The sequence below is a fragment of the Streptopelia decaocto genome, assembly GCF_964273445.1.
Source record: "Streptopelia decaocto genome assembly, chromosome: 15".
NCBI lineage: Eukaryota > Metazoa > Chordata > Aves > Columbiformes > Columbidae > Streptopelia > Streptopelia decaocto.
The window spans coordinates 4,899,452-4,918,680 of NC_138670.1; the positions used below are offsets into that span (position 1 = coordinate 4,899,452).

Below are 19,229 nucleotides of genomic sequence, written 5' to 3' on the forward strand. Positions count from 1 at the left end.
CTCGGGTGGGGACACAGGGTTTGGCCCAGCTTCTGCCCAAGGGAGCAAACACAGCGTGTTTCAAAAATATGGACCCAGTTTCAAAGCAGTATAGTATCAAATTTAGTCCATCTTTTTGAAATACCCTGTATTTAGTTTGGTTTTTCTACAAAACCTCGATTTTAGGACTGATGTGGGCTTTTTCTGCATGTTTATTCAGCTCTACATGCAGAAGAAGAGCAGTTTTGGGGTTGGGCTGAGCTGTGCTGGTGCAGCACATGGAGCTGCTCCAGCAGGAACCACCCCTGGCATTTTGGTGAATTATCCATATCCAGAAAAGGTCGCTGAAAATCTTAAATATAGATATATATTTTTTTTCACTGACATTTTTCTTGAAGTTTAGTGGGACTCTGAAAGAGCAGAGCGGACACCTGGCTCACCGTCCTGCCGATGGACCACACTGGTGATGCGCCGGTGCTGACGTGGGCTGAAATGGTCCCCAGGTTGCACCAGGGGAGGTTTAGTTTGGATATTAGGAACAATTTCTTCCCCAAAGGGCCGTTGGGCATTGGAACAGGCTGCCCAGGGCAGTGCTGGAGTCACCATCCCTGGAGGGGTTGGACAGACAGAGATGAGGTTCTCAGGACATGGGGCAGTGCCAGGGGTGGGGTAACGCTTGGACTCGATGGTCTTGAGGGTCTTTTCCAACCAAACTCATTGGTTGTGCCCCGTTGCCCATGGGCTGTGCCTGCTCCTGCTCCTCCTCTGTGCAAATTCCAAAGGGTTCAGGATGTTGGGGTTCACAGAGGGTGCCCCCCAGCCCTGCTGTGTCTCTGCATCCTTAGGGACCCATGGGGGAGCTCCCTGTGTCACCCCAACACCGGGTGCAACGCTGTCCTGCTGCCATTCCCTGGCAGAGCTGCTCTTTGGCTGCTCCCCGTCTCCCCCCCTCCTCCCCACTTTATTGTTATTATTTTAAAACACCCTGAAGCCAAGCGTTTTTGCAGAACGCTGAAGAAAAACCCCCAAATTCCTCCTCTGCTGGAAGCGTGGCGCCGAGAAAGTAGGTTTGTGTACGAGAGGCTATAAAAAGCCCAGCTTATACAATTTTAACAATAGAAAAATGATCTTTGTGCTCCAGTGCCTGCGAGCTGGGAAGGAGAAGGCGTTTTGCTCAGGTGGCTGCTGGATTACAAATGAGCCGTTTGCTTTGGGTTTGAATGACAAGGAATCGCAATCCAGGATGGCGGGAGCCCCGCTGGCACTGGGAGGATGGCTGAAGGGAAAAGATGCTCCGGCATGGGAGCTGCCACCAGGCTGAGGCACAAAGTTCAGCTTCCTTTGACAATTAGCCCATCGGTGGCTTAAAAGTGTTTTAATTGACTCGTCTGCTGATGGTAAAAGTGCGTTTGCCAGCACTGAATGCTGGGTGGGTGCCTCTTCCTCCATCACCAGTTGGCACAGGTGCCCGGTTTGCATCAGACTGGTATTTTCTGGCTGGGAATGGGTCAGCTCCATCCCTGGATCGTGCGCCCGGGGCAGCAGGGACACAGAGGTCCTTGTGTCCCCATCCCACCTGCTGCTGGTGGGGCTGGATGCGCGGGGTTGGGAAGGGGACCCTCGGCAAACCAAGTGGACCAGAGCCTGGTGGGCTGCAGCCCCCGCCCCGAGGCATCAGCACACCTTGAAAAATTAGGGGGATTAAATGATTTATGCTCATCAATATTGCATGGGAGTGTGTGGTACATTAATACATTGTTCGGTTATTGGCGATGTAGCGTGTGAGCCTCACTGGCACCCTGGCAGCCAAGGGGGACAGGGGCTCAATGTCCCTGTCTTGGTGCATGGGGACAGCACCAGCATCGCTCCTGCCCATGACATCGCCCCGGCCGTGCTGTGCCAGGGAGGGCGGCTGGGGGGGCTGTGTGCCGGATCCGGCCCAGCGAGCACAACAACAGCTAGAATTCTTTATTTCTTATTTAAGCGCTGACATTAAATTATAATTTTCATTTACTCAGAGCACATCAATGATTCAGGGCGATGTGACACGGCAGCGGCACGAGGAGTTTAGCCAAAGGCAGCGAGCGGCTGCGCGGGGCACAGAGCGGGCACGGAGCCATGCCGGGGGGACACTAGCGCTGACCACAGGTGACACCTGTCCCAGTGGCCTCGCACCCATCTCTCACCCCCTTTTTCCATCTCCCTGCAGGTGATTGCACTTAGTAAGAGAAGCAAGGAGGCTGAGACGGCTTTCCTGAGCGTGTACAAGCAATTAATTGAAGCTCCAGGTAAGCAACGCGGTGGCGACCTGGCTGCCTAACGAGTTGCGTGCCGGCCCCAGTGCCGAGAGGAGCCAGCGAGGACCGCGGCATCGCCGCCAGCCCTGTCCCTTGTCCCCGGCACCGCTGGCATCACCAACCTCTGCTTGCGCATGGTGCTCTGGAAATACTGGCCGAAGAAGAGAGGAGAGGAAGCAGCTTTTGCCATCGCTGTGTTTCAGCCCCTGAGCCAAATGCATCTTGACATTAGGAAAGGAATACATTTGCTCAGCCCTTGTAATAACACTGCGGCTATCCCCAGGTGTCTGTTTGACGGTAAGTTAACCGAAGTGACCGAGCGCCGGCTCACAGAACAGCTCCTGGCACTGCCTGGGGAGGATTCTCCCTGTTTTTGTGCTGTGCCAGACTTTACACCCAGTTTGGGGCACCGCTTGAAGTCTTGGGAGGGGGAAACTGAGGCACGGAGCAGCTATGAGGCTTGTGTTGGCAGAGGCTGTGCTAGGGCTGGGTGAGGGGCTGGGATCCCCCTCCCCGCTGCTCCCCTCTTTCCCCCACGCCCTGAGTGGGGGGTGTCGGCTGTGCCAGGCACGGAGCATCCTCCGGCATGGCGAGCTGCACATGGCTGGGGATGCGTAGAAGGGCTCCTGCAGGGCCACTAATTCATTTTCCAGACATTTAGGAATAACAAAATGTTTTAATGATTTCTTAGGGGAATTAGGGAGACATATTTTTGTCCTCATTAAATTTTCTCCTGTGTTACAAGAACCAAATGTCAGCTTGGTTTCCAGAACCCTGTTATCTTCCCTCCTCATGTCCCCATGCTCACCCACTGTGTTCCTCCTGCTTGCACACACGTGCACACACATGCACATGGATGCACACACGTGTACACCCCAAAACTGCTCCCCGGGATCTCTGCACCCCCCTCGTCCTCCTCCCCTCTCTCTGCTCTCCTGCAGCATCCATCTCTGGCTCCCTTTCTACTCCCCAAATCCTCCCACCCGTCGTTCTGTCCCTGTCCATAACGTGTCCGTGTGTCTCTCGACAGCCAAACTCTTTGTGGAATACTTGACAAGCACCACATAAGTCCTGATTCAACATTTTTTTTTGCTTTGAATGGCTGCTGTCAACACAAATCTCTGGCAGAGACTGTAACGGAGCCTGATTGCTCAGCAAGTATTTTGATAAGTGAGCTGGCTGTGTGTCTGTAATTACGGGAGAAAACCGTAAATCTTTTGGATATTGTTCACACAGATGTGGCGTGAAGGGAAGGGGGGGAAGCAGTAAAATGTGTTAAAAGCATAATTAATGTCATTGTTGTTGGGGATGATTTGATTTAAGGCTGACTTGGGCTGGTGGAGGGATTCGTAGGGCACCGCTGGATGTGTCGGAGCAGGTTGGGATGGAGGGGTGGAGGAGATGGCCCAGTGGGAGAATTGTCGGCACCAGGGAGGTATCAGGGATGCACATGGGTGCACCATGGATGGACTGTGGGTGCTCCATGGGCATCCCCTGTTCCTGGAGCTGGCCAGCAGTACGGAGCAGATGTCACCGGCATGTCACCTGCTAAAGGCCAGGCCAAGTGGCCAGGCCCTGACACAGGGATGAGCACTGGTCCCTGGAGCTGTGTGTGCTCAGGAGAAGGTGACGAGCACCCCAGACACCTCCTGCCGTATCCCACCATCACATGGTGCTTCCAGCTGCTCTGGTGCTGTGGTGGGGTGTTCGGGAGTGGGTCTGCTGGTGGCTCAGACACCATCCAGCATGGGAAAAGGCCCCCCAGCCCTGTACCCCCATGCTGGGGCTGGGGACACCAGGAGAGGCCCCTTGCCCACGGCCCCCATCCCTGCTGCAGCACTGCCGGTGCCACTAAAGGACAGCCAATAACGCCAGCTAGTGGCAGCACTTATTATATAAACTTTAAAAAAAGTGTATATATATATATATATGTGTGTATGTATATATATAAATAGTGGGCGAGCTTATGGAGTGATAGATAGACCTGCATGGGCAGCGTGTTCCACTTTGCAGCAGGGATTTACTGATTCCTGCAGGAGCTGGTTGTGCCGTCGGTGGGCGATGCCACGTGACACCACAAAGTCTTGTTTGTCACATCCCGCTCTCGTGTCACCTGTCACCCAGCTGTGCCACGGGGCTCATGGCTGCTTGGCTGTGTTGTCAGCGCTGTCTCCTCTAACCTATCCTGATGGGGGCTGTGATCCATGCTGGGGGGACCGTCCCCTGCACCGTGGGCAGTATCCCAAGCCCTCCTGTGTGGCTCCGAGTGTGACGGCATGTGGCATCCACAGTGCCTTGGTACGAGGAGATTACATGCTTGGTGTCCAGCCCTGCAGGTGCAAGTGTGGTTTGATCTTGGTGCAAACATGGTGCAAGTGTGGTATAATCTTGGTGCAAACATGGTGCAGCTTGGTGTGAGCTTGTTGCCTGGTCCCAGCAGCCCCTTGGTGCATCTGGACACATCGCACACGGTGGCGGAGCTGTCCCTGCAGCTGAGGACAGCGTTTTCCTGGTAGTGGAACAGTGCAGTATTAGGACAGTGTAATTAATCCAGCTGAGTATTTTGCAGACTGATGTAGGAAGCAGAGCCGGAGCATCGCTTGCTCTTTTCCCTTCTAAAAGCTCCACTCCCCATTGCTTCATCCCAGGATATCAGCTCCATGCAGGGAGCAGCCCACTAGGGGATCACCCTGGTTGTTTTTCACGGGAGGGGAAGTGCTGTCCTGAGGAAAATCCCTGGAGCTTTATCACTCAGGCCAGTTCCTCCCATATTATTTCTCATTATGGAGGTGAGAGGAGTTGCCGGCATGGATCAGGCGAGGGCTGCCCCAGCGTTTATCCCTGCGGAGGCGGCTCACAGGCTGGCACTGAGCCTCCTGCAACACCCCCGGGGCCGGGGGAGCGTGGGGGGAGCTCCGGCCCCCGCAGCCTGTGCGCTGGGGCCCTGGAGCGCAGGGTTTAATTAGCCGTATCGTTATCTCAGCTTGGGTACTTACGGGTGTTATTAATGGCTGTGAAAGCATCCAGGCCGGTTGGGGACCACGCTGCATCTCCACGACACCCTTCCATGGCGTGTTCCCACATCCTTGGGTGGGCAAGCAGCCTGAAGGATGCCGAGCCCCAGCGTGCCGTGAGCCAAGGGATGCCGAACCGAGGGATGCTGTGAGCAGCCCGGGGGGGTCCCAGCTGGGTCACCAATTGGGTACCAAAGCCAGTGGCATGCCGGCTGGGCTCAGCACCCACCTCTGCCTGGGTCCCCACACCCAGCTCTGGCCGAATCCCGCGGCATGGCCACAGTGGCGCCGGGTCCCCTTCATCCCGCACCACTGCCGTCTCAGCCGGGGACTCGCTGAGCAGAAGAGCTGCTCTGTGTCCCGTTGGGAGTGGAGGCAGCCAGTCGTTTGTTTTGTTATGTTTATTTTTTTCCATCACCGTTATTATTTTTTACCCTTGGATGCGTGCCACGCGTCCATGCCGTACAGTAGCGTGCCTGCTCCGTCCCGCTTCCCTGTTTGTCTAACTTTTTGACCCTGGAGAATTCAAATCTATTTTCTTTTTCCTTCTTATCAAAAAAAGAAAAAAACAAAACAAAAAAACCCTCTATATTAACCTGGCTCAATAGGAGGCATTTTCTTGAACTTATTAAAAAATCCAGACTTGTAAATTAATTTGTTCATGTTGTACAATGGCAGTGCAGATGGACTCATTAGCATGCACACAACAAATAATTATAGATGAATTTTTAGCTGGCCTGCTTAATGGGCTTGCTGGGTTAATTATGTCAATGTATAATTACATCAGCCCTGGGAGACATAATGGCACACCCTGCTGAGCAGACACCGGCTAATGACGGTGTAATGCTGACAGAGGGAAGACAGACGGCTCGGAAGGCACCTGCTTACCTCGGCACAAACCGCCATTGTCTGTGCCCAAACTGGGGCCACTGGTGCCGCGGGTGCCGCCAGTTCACTCGGGCAGGTGATGCCCCCATGCAGCCCCACTGGTTTCTTGGGGCTGTTGATGGAAAACACGGGACTGAGGGGCATACCCATACCCTATATGGTGTCCCTGTGTTACCCAGCACCCCATGTGGTGCCCCGGGGCTGGGAGGGCACATGCTCTGTTTTTAAGCAGGGCGCAGAGGGTGGCTGCCCTGGGGTGGGTGGCAAGGAGAGTGGGCACCCAGGGAAGGTGGGAGAGGGCCGGGGGTGCCACCCCTCCCCTCAGCAGCACCCCACATCCCGCAGACCCCGCGCCAGTGCTGGAGGCTGCCCGGAGCCTGGAGGACCGGCTGCAGCAGCTCCAGCGCCTCGAGCCTGAACCGTCCCCGCTGAAGGACCTCGGCCGCCCCTGGAAGAAGCACCCGGAGCTCATCAGCACCAAAGGTACCCCCCGGTACCGGCCACCCTGTTGGACAAGGGTGGCAGTGACAATCCCCAGCTGGGTCCCCCGATGTGCCTCCGAGCACCCCCAGGACGTGGCGGGTCTCGGGGCCAGGACCTGTCCCCTGGCCTATGGTCCCTGGTGGCCATGGCTGCTGTCCCCAGCATGGCTGTGTCCCCCTGCAGAGCACAGAGAGGGGACATCGCCAGCGGCTGGGCTCGCAGCTGAGCCCCTGCGCTCCAGCATCGACAGCAAAGCGCTGTGCGCAGAAACCTCGCTGCAGAGAAATGAGGCAGAGAAGCAAAAGTACGTGAGTACCGGGGACATCCTGGGGCACAGGGGACACACACGGCTCTGTCCTCCCTCCTGGACAGGGCTGTCCATTTGTCCTTCCCTCTCCTCTTTCCTTTTGCACCTCCTTTGCTGTCTGGGTTGGGACAGATGCATCCAGCCCATAAACCTGATACACAGTCTCAGGCACTTGAGTGTCCATTTGTCCATCCATACTTGTTTCAAGGCGGTTTTTGGGCAGAGCCAGGGCAAGTTCCTCCTGCCGGCCCCTCACGCCGTCTCCCTGGCATGTGGCTTTGCTTGGACAAATGGGTTAAATCCAGGTTGGCAGGTAATCCTCATGAAATGGCCTTTTAATTTGGAGGCTCACGGCTTTCCCCGTGGCTTCATTGTTATTCTTTAACACACTGCACGGGGAAACAAATGAGGAATCTTTAAACCCTAAATTGCAGATCTCTGCTGTAAGTTCCTGGCAAGTGCAGGCTATAAATAATGCAGAATAACTTTTCCCTGATTGCTTCCCCCCTTCCAATTAATTACGGGCGGGGTGGGCAGCCATCCCCCCATCACAGGGGTTTCAGCCGCAGGGATCGGGGCCATTTTCAACCCAAAGTGAATTTTTTTCCATCCGGGGCAATAAATCCCTTAACATCAGGGAGCAACATGGCTTGAACAGATCCCGGCATCAACTGGTGGGTCTGTCCCTGATGTCACCAAGTGATGGGGGACACAGCGGGGGTTCTCCGTGGGCTGTGGGGTGGGCATGGCCACGGTGCCACCAGCACGGTGGTGACATCTGTGTCTTGCAGGGGGCTGCAGGAAGCTCAGGTCACTTTGGCTGCTCGGCTGGGAGAGGCAGAGGAGAAGATCAAAGTGCTCCATGCAGGTAGGGGAGCCGGGGGGGCTGCCGGCCACGGGAGGGACCAGCCTCCATCCCAGAGCTCACCTTCCTCTTCCTCTTCCCAGCGCTGAAGGCCACGCAGACAGAGCTGCTGGAGCTGCGGTGTAAATATGATGAGGAAGCTGCGTCCAAGTAAGTTGCTGGTGATGCCCAGAGGTTGTTGGCAGCCAAGCAGCCCGTGGCAGCACCGGGATGTCCCCACGGTGCTGCTGAATGGCTTGAGGTCCAGCTCTGGGGTCACCAGCACAGGACAGACTTGGACATGTTGGAGAGGGGCCAGAGGAGCCGCAGAAATGATGCGAGGCTGGAACAGCTCTGCTGAGGGACAGGCTGAGAGAGCTGGGGTGTTCAGTCTGGAGAAGAGAAGCTCCAGGGAGATCTTATTGTGGCCTTTCTGGACTTAAAAGGGGCCAATAAGAAAGATGGGGACAGACTTTTCAGCAGGGCCTGTTGTGATAGGACAAGGGGTGATGGCTTTAAACTAGAGGAGGGGAGATTCAGACTGGACATGAGGAAGAAATTGTTGCCCCTGAGGGTGGTGAGAGCCTGGCCCAGGTTGGCCAGAGAGGTGGTGGATGAACCATCCCTGGAGACATCCCAGGTCAGGCTGGATGGGGCTCTGAGCAACCTGAGCTGGTGAAGATGTCCCTGCTCATGGCAGGGGTGGCACTGGGGAAGCTTTGAATGTCCCTTCCCACCCAGGTTGTGGGGGATCCCCATATCTAAGACACCGGCAGGAGCTATCGCCAGCCTTAGAGGGCTGGGTCGGTGCCTCCACACCAGCTGACGCCTCTTGCTTTCCCATCACAGGGCAGATGAAGTAGCCATGATCATGACGAACCTTGAAAAAGCCAACCAGGTGAGCTGGGAGGTGAACCCTGAGCATCCATGTGGCTTGGATGTCTGTTCCCAAAAATGGGTGGCCAGGCTCCAGGACTGGGAAGCCCTGCGAATGGGGGTCTCTGGTTTCCTTCGCCCAGTGGCTCCTCCAAACCAGCCTGGTGGGACCTCTTGCCCCATATTGGGGGTTGCTGATGTGTTTGAGCTTCTGCCAGGCTCTGTTTTGGCTGCTGGAGCTGGAATTTGTCACCTCCAGCCTCTCCCGGGTGTTTTATGGCATGACCCACACCACCCTCGGGTTGTTTTCTGGTGTCATTACTTCTGGTCCTCGCTGCTCTTATTCATTAGTTTATTTAATTCTCAAAATGTAAGTACAAATAAATAATGAAGGAGTGTAAAGAGCAATTTGCAGTCTCCATCCTGGAGGCGGCCTGTGACCCAGAGACTGGGATTGGGAACCACGTCAGGATGTGGGAAGCTGAAATACATGGGGGGGGCTTGTGGTGGGGGTGGCAGGAGCAGGATGCTGGGGTGGGTGCAGGTCCCTGAGCCAGCTCTGCCCGCTGCGGGGTGGGACGAGACGCGGGTGCCTGGCCTGACACGCGTTCTGCTCTCTTGCAGCGAGCGGAGGCGGCGCAGAGGGAGGTGGAGAGTTTGCGAGAGCAGCTGGCGGCCGTGAACAGCTCCCTGCGCCTGGCCTGCTGCTCCCCAACGGGCGCTGCGGGGGTGAGAGCACCCCGCGGGGCTGGCAACACCCCAACACGGCCAGGGGCACCCCCTCGGGGCAGGGAGCACCCCATCACAGCCAGCAGCACCCCATCATGGCTGCGAGCATCTGTCACAGCCAGGAGCACCCCATCATAGCCAGGAGCACCCCACTGCGCTTCAGAGCACCCCGTTGCATTCAGGAGCATCCTTTTGCATTTGGGAGCACCCATCGTGTTTGGGAACAAGCCCGAAATGCCTGTGACCAGAGCATTTTTTTCCCCCATGGGGGTGGGAGTGTTGGCCATGCCCTGCCTGCAGCCCCAGGCTCCTGCGGGGAGGGGGACATGCATCCCCATAGCACCCAGTAGAGACCTGTGAGGGCAGAGAGAAGGTCCCAGGTCCCTGTCCTGCAGGGTTGAGTCCTGGGCTCTCCTGCTCCCCATGGGGACACATCTGCTGGGGAGGGTGGCCCGTGTCCCCACATCAGGTGGCCAGGAGCTGACAGTGTCCCCTCTCCCGGCAGGACAAAGTGAACTATTCCATGTGCTCAGGGTCAAGGCTGGAGGCAGCTCTGGCCGCCAAGGACCGGGAGATCCTGCGGCTCCTGAAGGACGTCCAGCACCTCCAGAGCTCGCTGCAGGAGCTGGAGGAGTCCTCGGCCACCCAGATCGCTGAGCTGGAGGGACAGCTGGCCGCCAAGAACGAAGCCATCGAGGTGGGGACAAGGAGCTCGCCAGGGAGCGGGGGGACATGGGTCTGGCCATGCCGGGGGTGCACCCAGAGCTGGCTGTGAGGGAGGTTGTCCTACCCCTCTGCCCTGGTGAGGCCCCATCTGGGATCCTGTGTCCAGTTCTGGGCTCCCCAGTTTAAGAATGACAAATTACTGGAGAGTCCAGCAGTGGGCTACAAAGATGCTGAGGAGTCTGGAGCATCTTTCTGACAAGAAAAGGCTGAGAGAGCTGGGGCTGTTCAGCTGGAGATGAGATGGGACCTTGTTTATGTGATAAATATCTCCAGGGTGGGTGTCAGAGGATGGACCAGACTCTTTTCAGAGGTGCCCAACGATGGAATGAGGGGCAGTGGGCACAGACTGAAACACACGAGGTTCCCTCTGAATATGAGGAGAAACTTTCCTTTGAGGTGCCAGAGCCTGGCCCAGGCTGCCCAGAGCAGGTGTGGAGTCTCCTTCTCTGGAGACATTCAAACCCACCTGGATGTGACCCTTTGTGATCTGCTCTGGTGACCCTGCGTGAGCAGGGGTTGGACTGGATGATTTCCAGAGGTCCCTTCAACCCCAACCATCCTCTGATTTTGTCACCCCCCCCGCCTTTGCTCCGCAGAAGCTGGAGGAGAAGCTGCAGGCACAGGCAGACTATGAGGAGATCAAAACGGAGCTGAGGTATGGGCTCAACCAGCACCCATGGGTGCTGCCTCCTGTCCCCTGGCTGGCTGGGTGCTGCAGGCGCCCACGGCAGCTTGATGGCAGCAAAAAGTGTCCCCCCCTCGTCTCCCCCCAGCATCCTGAAGGCGATGAAGGTGGCCTCCGCCAGCTGCAGCCTCCCCCAGGCAAGTGCCGCGGGACGTGCCGACCCGCTCGCCGGGCTGGGCTGCCTGTGCCAGCCCCGCTGCCGGGGGCTCCGCTGCCCCTTCCCATCCCGGCTTGGCTCCTTGCAGAGCGGATCCAAGGCAGAGGAGGCCCTGCTGCTGGGGAAGGAGGCGTTCTACCCCTCGCAGAAGTACCTGCTGGAGAAGCCCAGCCTGTTGGCCAGCACTGGTAAGGTTCCCAGGTCCTCATGGCATCGTTGGTCCCCCCAGGAGCATCCACAGTACCACTGGGAGCATCCCTGGGGATGTGGGTGGCAGGGCTGGATCCTGCCCTGGCTGTGGGAAGGAGCCTGGAGGCAGCAGCAGGGTGGGGGGATGGCCAAGGGGGTGGGATGCCACCTGGGGAAACTGAGGCAGGAGATGCCTCACTGCATGGCCATGGCGGGGGGAACCCTAGTGTGTCTCCCTCTCTCGTTCATCTCTAGAGGAGGATCACTCCGAAGACGAGTCAGGGAAGGATTCTCTGGGCATGGAGCAGCCATACCCGTCCCCCCAGCACGCCCCAGTGGACGAACCCGCCTCCCCCACTCCCGTCCCGCCTCTGCCCGGCCCCGGCCTGGCCCCCGATGGCCCCCGGAATTTCTCACTGTCCCCGTTCCCGGGGGGCGAGCGGCTTTCGGGGGACTCCAAGACCCCCCACCTCCCACCACCTACTTTCTTCGGGGCCAAAAGTGGTGCTGTGCCCCCCACCACCGTGCCAGCCGCCAGCCCACCCAGCACCGAACCATCTGATGGCAGCACTGGCAGCTCTGCCGACGAGGAGCAGCTGGACACGGCCGAAATCGCCTTCCAAGTGAAGGAGCAGCTGCTGAAGCACAACATCGGGCAGCGGGTGTTCGGGCATTACGTGCTGGGGCTGTCGCAGGGCTCGGTCAGCGAGATCCTGGCCCGGCCCAAGCCCTGGCGCAAGCTGACGGTGAAGGGCAAGGAGCCGTTCATCAAGATGAAGCAGTTCCTCTCCGACGAGCAGAACGTGCTGGCCCTGAGGACTATCCAGGTGCGCCAGAGAGGTGAGTGGTTGGGGTTGGGGTGGCCCCGATCCACTCCCTGCACACCCGGGGTGCTCTCTGCCGTGGTGGGGACGCTCGCCAGCCCCTGGTGTGCCGGCAAGACAGGCAGTGGTGGCACACAGAGTCACTGGTGTCACTTGGGGATTGTCCCTGGTGCCCCCGCTCACTGGAGCCCTGGCAAATGGTGGGGATTAATAGTGATTAGCACCAACCCCTCATGGAAGCTGCATCCTCAGCTGTGCTTTACTCATTTATTCTGACAAGTGCCGTTTAATTATTCATTAGGCTGTTTCGTGGCCTATGAATTGATGTGCTTGGGAATTTTTCGTTAAAATAATGAAGTCTTAATGCTGGGGGACAGCAGCTCCTGGCCCTGTCCCAGTGGTGGCCAGTCACTTGTGTCCCTGCAGTGGCACCAGGACGGGGCAATGTTGATAGGATGAGAAGAAATGGTCTCAAGTTGCACCAGGGGAGGTTGAGGTTGGATCTTGGGAACAATTTCTTCCCCAAAGGGCTGTCGGGCATTGGAACAGGCTGCCCAGGGCAGTGCTGGAGTCACCATCCCTGGAGGGGCTGAACAGACATGGAGATGCGGTTCTCAGGGACATGGTTTATTTTCAGGATTGGGTTAATGGTTGGACTCGATGACCTTGAGGGTCTTTCCCAACCAAAATGAGTCCATGATTCTATGGTCTATGCATCTGCTGGCATTTCAACCCCAAGGGCTCCGATTTATGCCCTGGATCTGATTCAGCATTAATCCTTCACCTGCAGGAGGACTTGGTGCCAGGATGGGGACGTGGTCCCCATATCTTGCTCAGCACCCTGCGTGCCCTTGGATGGGACAAGCAATGCGGGCAGCAGATACCGTGCCGGAGGCAGGAGCTGGCAGCCGGGGCTACTGGGGCTCCCAACGCTCCAGCTATCGACTAATCGGGAGTGACATTTGTCTTAAATCCAGCATCCCTAAAAATAACTGAACATGAGGAGCAGTAAATACTTCCTGACATACAAGCGGAGCTTGTAAAACCAGCACCGGTGACAAAACTGTTTTCCTGCCTCTTTGATCAGGTAGCATCACGCCACGGATCAGGACGCCGGAGACCGGCTCTGACGATGCCATCAAAAGCATCTTGGAGCAGGCGAAGAAGGAGATCGAGTTGCAGAAGGGAGGTAAGTGCTGGCATGTGCGTTGCCCTGGGGGGACTGAGCCCTGGGTCTGTCCCGGTGGAGCTGGCACTGAGGATGGACCTGCCCTGGCAGGGCCAAAATGGGCCTTATTTGGTATTTCTCCCTCTGACACCCATAGAGATTTGGGATGTGGTGGGAAGAAATGCTGGTGAATACTGTTAGGGACTCTCCGTGCAGTGGCGTTTGTACCTGGGCTTTCAGAAACTTTGGATCTACCCTTTTCTCCCCTCCCTGCCCCAAACCAGATGATTAAATGAGGATTCAGGATCCATCTGGCACGGGGAATCATTAAAGCAGCTGCGCTCGCAGTCAATTACAAGCAATGAAATACATTAAAACAGGTAGTCCGCTGAGAAAGCAGAATCCCAGAGAATTAAATTAGGCAGGAACGGTGGAAAAGCAGACAGGGAAAACAAACATGTTTGTTTATTGCTGTTGTTGGTAATGGGATATGTTTTGCAGTTGTCAAAAAGGAAGCTTGTTGGGAGCTGGGGGTGTCATAGCTTTTGTTTTGTGGGTGCTGCTGGTCCTTCTGATCCGCACTCATGTGGACAGTGCTCTGAGCTTGGACTGGGCTAAAATGCCTTTTTTCCTGCATTTTGAATTATTGCCACGTGGCAAAACAAAATATGCTGCCCCTCAGGGCTCCCCTCACTCCTTTTCTTTGCAGGTGAACCCAAAATGCCATCAGCGTCGCAGGCGGTGGCCAACGGGGCAGGCGGCAGCAGCTCGGAGGACGCCATCAAGAGCATCCTGGAGCAGGCGCGGCGGGAGATGCAGGCGCAGCAGCAGGCGCTGCTGGAGATGGAGTCGGGGGGCAGCGGGCGCCCTGGGGACACTCCACCCGCCGAGCGCTCCACCTTGGCCACCGTCAACCAGAACATCGTCCCCACCTACGTCAAGCAGGAGGAGGGGAGCAGGGCCAGCCCCGGTCCCCCGCAACCCCCCCTGGCCGTCCTCTCGCCCGCCGCCTTCGTCCAGAGCATCATCCGGAAGGTGAAGTCGGAGATTGGTGATGCTGGTTCCTACTTCGACCAGCACTGGGCATCCGAGCGGAGCCTCATCAGCCGACCCTACACCTCTGTCTCGCCTTCGCTCTCATCCTCCTCCTCGAGCTACTCCAGCATGGCCAATGGCCGGGGCTGGCCACGAGGCGAGCCCAGTGAAGGTGGCGCCAATGAGGATGAGATGCCACCAGCAGATGACGAGCCCCAGGTGAAGGTGGAGGGAACCGGTGCAGAATCGGTGGCTGGTGGTCGTCTCTCCTACTACCCCTCCTACGTGCCGCGGACCCTCAAACCCACCGTGCCGCCGCTGACACCGGAGCAGTACGAGATGTACATGTACAGGGAGGTGGACACGCTGGAGCTGACCCGGCAGGTCAAGGAGAAGTTGGCCAAGAATGGCATCTGCCAAAGGATCTTCGGAGAGAAGGTACCAGCCTGGAGAAGGGGAGGTCTTGTTGTCACCTCTGCTCCGTGACCCAGAGCCCCGGGCTCATCAGTGGCCTCCACCAGCTCCTCCCAGGGACCCCACTCGCCCCATTGGGTTTCCCCTTGGAGGACACTGAGTTCTCAGGGTCTGATCAAACCCCAAGCAGTCTCCCAGTGGCCACCACCAACTAGTTGGTGGCACTTCCCACCAGGAATTCCCTGTCTCCTGCACAGAGCCCTGTGGGGACCATCCTCCCAGCCCACTAGGTATCCCGGGGCAACCCACCATGGTCCCAGCACCTGCAGCTGGGGCCAAGGGACTGGGATGTACCGTGGAGCCATGAGCGTGGTAGCAACCTGGTGCTTGGGGGGTGACACCTGCGTGGTCCTTAGGTGCTGGGGCTGTCCCAGGGCAGCGTGAGTGACATGTTGTCGCGGCCCAAGCCGTGGAGCAAGCTGACGCAGAAGGGTCGGGAGCCCTTCATCCGCATGCAGCTCTGGCTGAGCGACCAGCTGGGCCAAGGCATCAGCCAGCAGCCGACCCCCTCCCAGGGTAAGTGCCACCGCCATCCCCGTGGTCCCCACGTGCCATCGGTGTCCCCAGCACTTCTGCATCTGCCCCCAGCACCCCTGTCCACACCCCGAACCTGAGCAGCCCTTTACATCCCCCTCTCCTCTGATACATACCATTTGTTTGAACCCACGTATTTAGTCGCTTGGACAATTTAGGGCTGTTATACAGATCCTCAAATGTTATTTTGTCAGAAATGGGTTTGAAAGTCATCTAGTTTGAGAAAAAAAGGAAAAACCACAACAAAAATCCTTGGCTTTGTGCCTGGCATGAAGAGGTAACTGTATTTTTTTAATATTACTTCTATTATATTTCTAATATATATATTATTATACATCGATATTATTGTACCTCGATAATTATACATCTCTAATGTTTATATTAGAGATACATTTTTTAATATTATTTCTCTAACTATTCTACCGGCTCCTCCAACTTTGCCATAGCCACCAGAAAATCTCAGCTGGCATCCCCTCTCTCTGGAGGGCAGAGCCATGGGCACCCCCAAAATAACCTTCCCCCTCCCACTGTCCCCACTGACCCCTCTCCCCTGGTGTCATGCAGCCAGCCCGGCGGAGCCCCAGCCATCCCCTTCACCACCCCCCAGCCCCACCGAGCAAGAGAAGGGCTGCCAGGAGCCCTTGACCTTGGCCTTGGAAAGCAGCAAAGAAAACCAGCAGCCCGAGAGCCGCTCGACGCCAGCGCTGGGTGGGAAGACGTATCCCAACAACCAGGGACCCCTGGGCATCCAGGAGATCGTGGCCATGTCCCCGGAGCTGGACACCTACTCCATCACCAAGAAGGTCAAGGAGGTCTTGACGGACAACAATTTAGGTGCGGATCCTCTCCCCGCTGGGGTTTTCGGGAGCTACTGGTGAGGCTGCATGGATGCATCCCCCCCGTTTCTGTAGCCGCAGACCCCCGGGTGTTCAGGGGGGGTGGCTGGCTGGGAAATGGGGTGCACCCCCTCCGTGGGGGGGGGCTGTAGCACCCACCCCCGCTGCTCTACCTCCCTCTAACCACCTCTGCTTCTCCTCCGCCAGGCCAGCGGCTGTTTGGGGAGAGCATCCTGGGCCTGACGCAGGGCTCGGTGTCCGATCTCCTCTCCAGGCCCAAGCCATGGCACAAGCTGAGCCTGAAGGGGAGGGAGCCCTTCGTCCGCATGCAGCTCTGGCTCAACGACCCCCACAACGTGGAGAAGCTGCGTGACATGAAGAAGCTGGAGAAGAAAGGTGAGGGTCAGGGTGATGCATCCCCCACCCCAGGTCCAGGGTGTTGGGCACTGTGGGCTCCCCGGGCTAGGGGGGCAAGCGGCGCGCAGCTGGGTCTCCTCTCCCACAGCCTACTTGAAACGTCGGTACGGGCTGATGAGCGCCGGCTCGGACAGCGAGTCCCCCAGCACCCGCTCTGAGTGTGCCAGCCCTGGCCTGCAGCCGCAGGACCTCAGCCTCCTCCAGATCAAGAAACCACGGGTGGTGCTGGCCCCAGAGGAAAAGGAAGCCCTGAAGAAAGCCTACCAGCTGGAACCCTACCCCTCCCAGCAGACCATCGAGCTGCTCTCCTTCCAGCTCAACCTCAAGACCAACACTGTCATCAACTGGTTCCACAACTACAGGTATGAGTGCTCCCAGGCTTTGGAAGTCTGATGGTGCTGTGCCACCAAAGGTGGTGTCACTGTTCCTCTTCCAGCTCTTCCAGTCCCTCTTGCCTAGATGGGGAGGTGCAGACCCATGCATGGTCACTGGAGGTCCCCAAGTGCAGGATTGCAGCCACCTTGATGTGGGTTGTTCAGCCTGGAGAAGAGAAAACCCAGGGAGACCTTATTGTGACCTTTCAGTACTTAAAAGGGGCCAATAAGAAAGATGGGGACAGACTTTTCAGCAGGGCCTGTTGTGATAGGACAAGGGATGATGGTTTTGAACTAAAGGAGGGGAGATTCAGACTGGACATGAGGAAGAAATTGTTGCCCCTGAGGGTGGTGAGAGCCTGGCCCAGGTTGGCCAGAGAGGTGGTGGATGAACCATCTCTGGAGACATCCCAGGCCAGGCTGGACGGGGCTCTGAGCAACCTGAGCTGGTGAAGATGTCCCTGCTCATGGCAGGGGTGGCACTGGATGAGCTTGGAAGTTCCCTTCAACCCAAACTGCTCTATGATTCTATGTTGAGCATGTAAAGAGGTTTGCATGCTCGTGTCCACTTGCTTGCTGGTGTGAGACTCCACCTCCCACTGAGCTGGAGCTCCACCATGGGTGGGAAAAAGCCTTATGGAGGCTCCTGGAGCACAAGATCCATCCTCACAGCACAGGCTTCATCCTTGGGCAGTACTGCAGGTGGACACATGGCTCCTGAACCCTCTCCAGACCCACACCAAGAGCCACCCGCTCTCTGTGTCAGTGGTCCCAGTATAAAAAGACATATAAGTGCTTGTGTCGAGTCCCTGGAGCATTCAGTCTGCCCTGGGCAGCACAAAGTAGATGGTCAATATTTCTGGAAGCCAGCTGAGGTTTCTCACACAACGTCATTGTGTGGGAAGTGCTGGGGAGACCTTTGTGTAGTTCCAGGAAAGCACCTTCTGCTTTTGGTAAAAACAACTGCCCTAAAATAAACCTTTGAAAAATATTATGTATTAAACAACAACAAAAGTAGTGGAAAACACTCACACAACTGGGTCGTTTTGACTGGAAACAGCCCAAAGTGTTGCAAAATCTGTTCTGTGTTCAAGCAGCAGTGGTTTCCCGCGCCCCCCCCAAAAAAATATTTTAAAGGCTGACAAGGTGGGATTTTTACATCTCAAGTGATGCCATCACGTTTTTTCGGCTGGAGATGCTTTTTCAAGGCACATGGTGCCCGCACCACAGGGTGATGGACTCTCCACGGTTGTGTCCCCGCAGGTCGCGGATGCGCCGGGAGATGCTGGTGGAGGGGACACAGGACAATGACACAGATCCAGAGCAGAGCAGCGGGGCGGCTGTCCCCGGGCGCCGAGCCCCCCACAGCCCCGATTCGGATGCTGAGGACCATAAACCCACCTTGGGGAAGGGCGAGCATCCCTGCGCCGCCGCCGCCCCGGTGAAGGTGAAGGAGGAGCAGGGGGAGGCGGGCGGCTGGGGCCGCCGGCGGGACTCGCACAGCCCCATCGGGGGGACCGGACCTCCCCAGGAGGAGCGGGGAACAGCCCCCCACGCCGCAGCCCCCAGCGCTGGCAGCCTCCCACGGCGGGGGGGACGTGCCGGTGCCGCCACCACTGGGGGACCTCCACCACCGCCACCGCACCCCGACAGCTCCCAATCCTCGGCGGGGTCATCCCGTTGCAGCTTGGAGGTGTCCCCGACATCACCCTCAGCAGCCTCCTCGCCTGGCCTCGCCGGCTCGGCCTCACCAGGACCGTCCTCTGCCGGGCCAGTGTCACCGGCGCTGCCACCGGCTGCCGGCCCCCGGCTCAGCACCAGCGTCCAGCGGCGTCACGAGAAGATGGCAAACCTCAACAACATCATCCATCGCCTGGAGCGGGCCGCCAACCGCGAGGAGGCCCTCGAGTGGGAGTTCTGAGCCCCCCCAAATATATATATACACACACCTACATATACATATATATATTTTGTTAAATGCAGCACGCACCAAGAGGCAACAGGTGGCCAGCGTGACAAAGGGGAGCATCCATGGAAAGGGGGTATGAAGCTACCCCCGGCTTTGTTTTAAATGTGAAAAACTGGGAACAATTTTAGAAAAGAAAAAAAAAATATTTATAGACCTCTTTTAGATATTTTAATAAAAGGATACTTTGGAATTTATTAACAGCTTAAGCTGCTTTGATATTAAAGATAGCTATAAAATCAAGATGATGTAGCAGTTGTGTCATTAAATGTACACTGACGTCTTGTAGTTTGCCACTGGATGAGATTAAAAGAAAACCAAAACAAACAAAACCCACAGAAAGGACTTATTGAGAAAAGCCATCAAGAAGCACTGAGACTGACCCAATTTAATAAACTTTTGCCGAGCGGTTTCCACCTCTGTCTGT

The 19,229-nt window shown here is 56.9% G+C and overlaps 1 protein-coding gene across 1 annotated transcript in view; it reads left to right on the forward strand.

Moving 5' to 3' along the window:
- The window catches only part of CUX2 (cut like homeobox 2), a gene marked incomplete at both ends in the record, with an annotated part of 63,072 nt that extends 44,315 nt beyond the window's left edge, over window positions 1-18,757 (forward strand). Inside the window, 18 exons of the mRNA XM_082066052.1 lie at window positions 2,189-2,267; window positions 6,524-6,661; window positions 6,845-6,965; window positions 7,760-7,836; window positions 7,917-7,983; window positions 8,662-8,710; window positions 9,313-9,417; window positions 9,923-10,114; window positions 10,740-10,798; window positions 10,917-11,173; window positions 11,430-12,018; window positions 13,090-13,187; window positions 13,876-14,639; window positions 15,032-15,191; window positions 15,774-16,043; window positions 16,253-16,441; window positions 16,551-16,824; window positions 18,100-18,757. Of these exons, the coding sequence (XP_081922178.1) occupies window positions 2,189-2,267; window positions 6,524-6,661; window positions 6,845-6,965; window positions 7,760-7,836; window positions 7,917-7,983; window positions 8,662-8,710; window positions 9,313-9,417; window positions 9,923-10,114; window positions 10,740-10,798; window positions 10,917-11,173; window positions 11,430-12,018; window positions 13,090-13,187; window positions 13,876-14,639; window positions 15,032-15,191; window positions 15,774-16,043; window positions 16,253-16,441; window positions 16,551-16,824; window positions 18,100-18,757 (4,146 nt within the window). The remainder of the gene's footprint in view (window positions 1-2,188; window positions 2,268-6,523; window positions 6,662-6,844; window positions 6,966-7,759; window positions 7,837-7,916; window positions 7,984-8,661; window positions 8,711-9,312; window positions 9,418-9,922; window positions 10,115-10,739; window positions 10,799-10,916; window positions 11,174-11,429; window positions 12,019-13,089; window positions 13,188-13,875; window positions 14,640-15,031; window positions 15,192-15,773; window positions 16,044-16,252; window positions 16,442-16,550; window positions 16,825-18,099) is intronic.
- Between the last annotated feature and the right edge of the window lie 472 nt (window positions 18,758-19,229).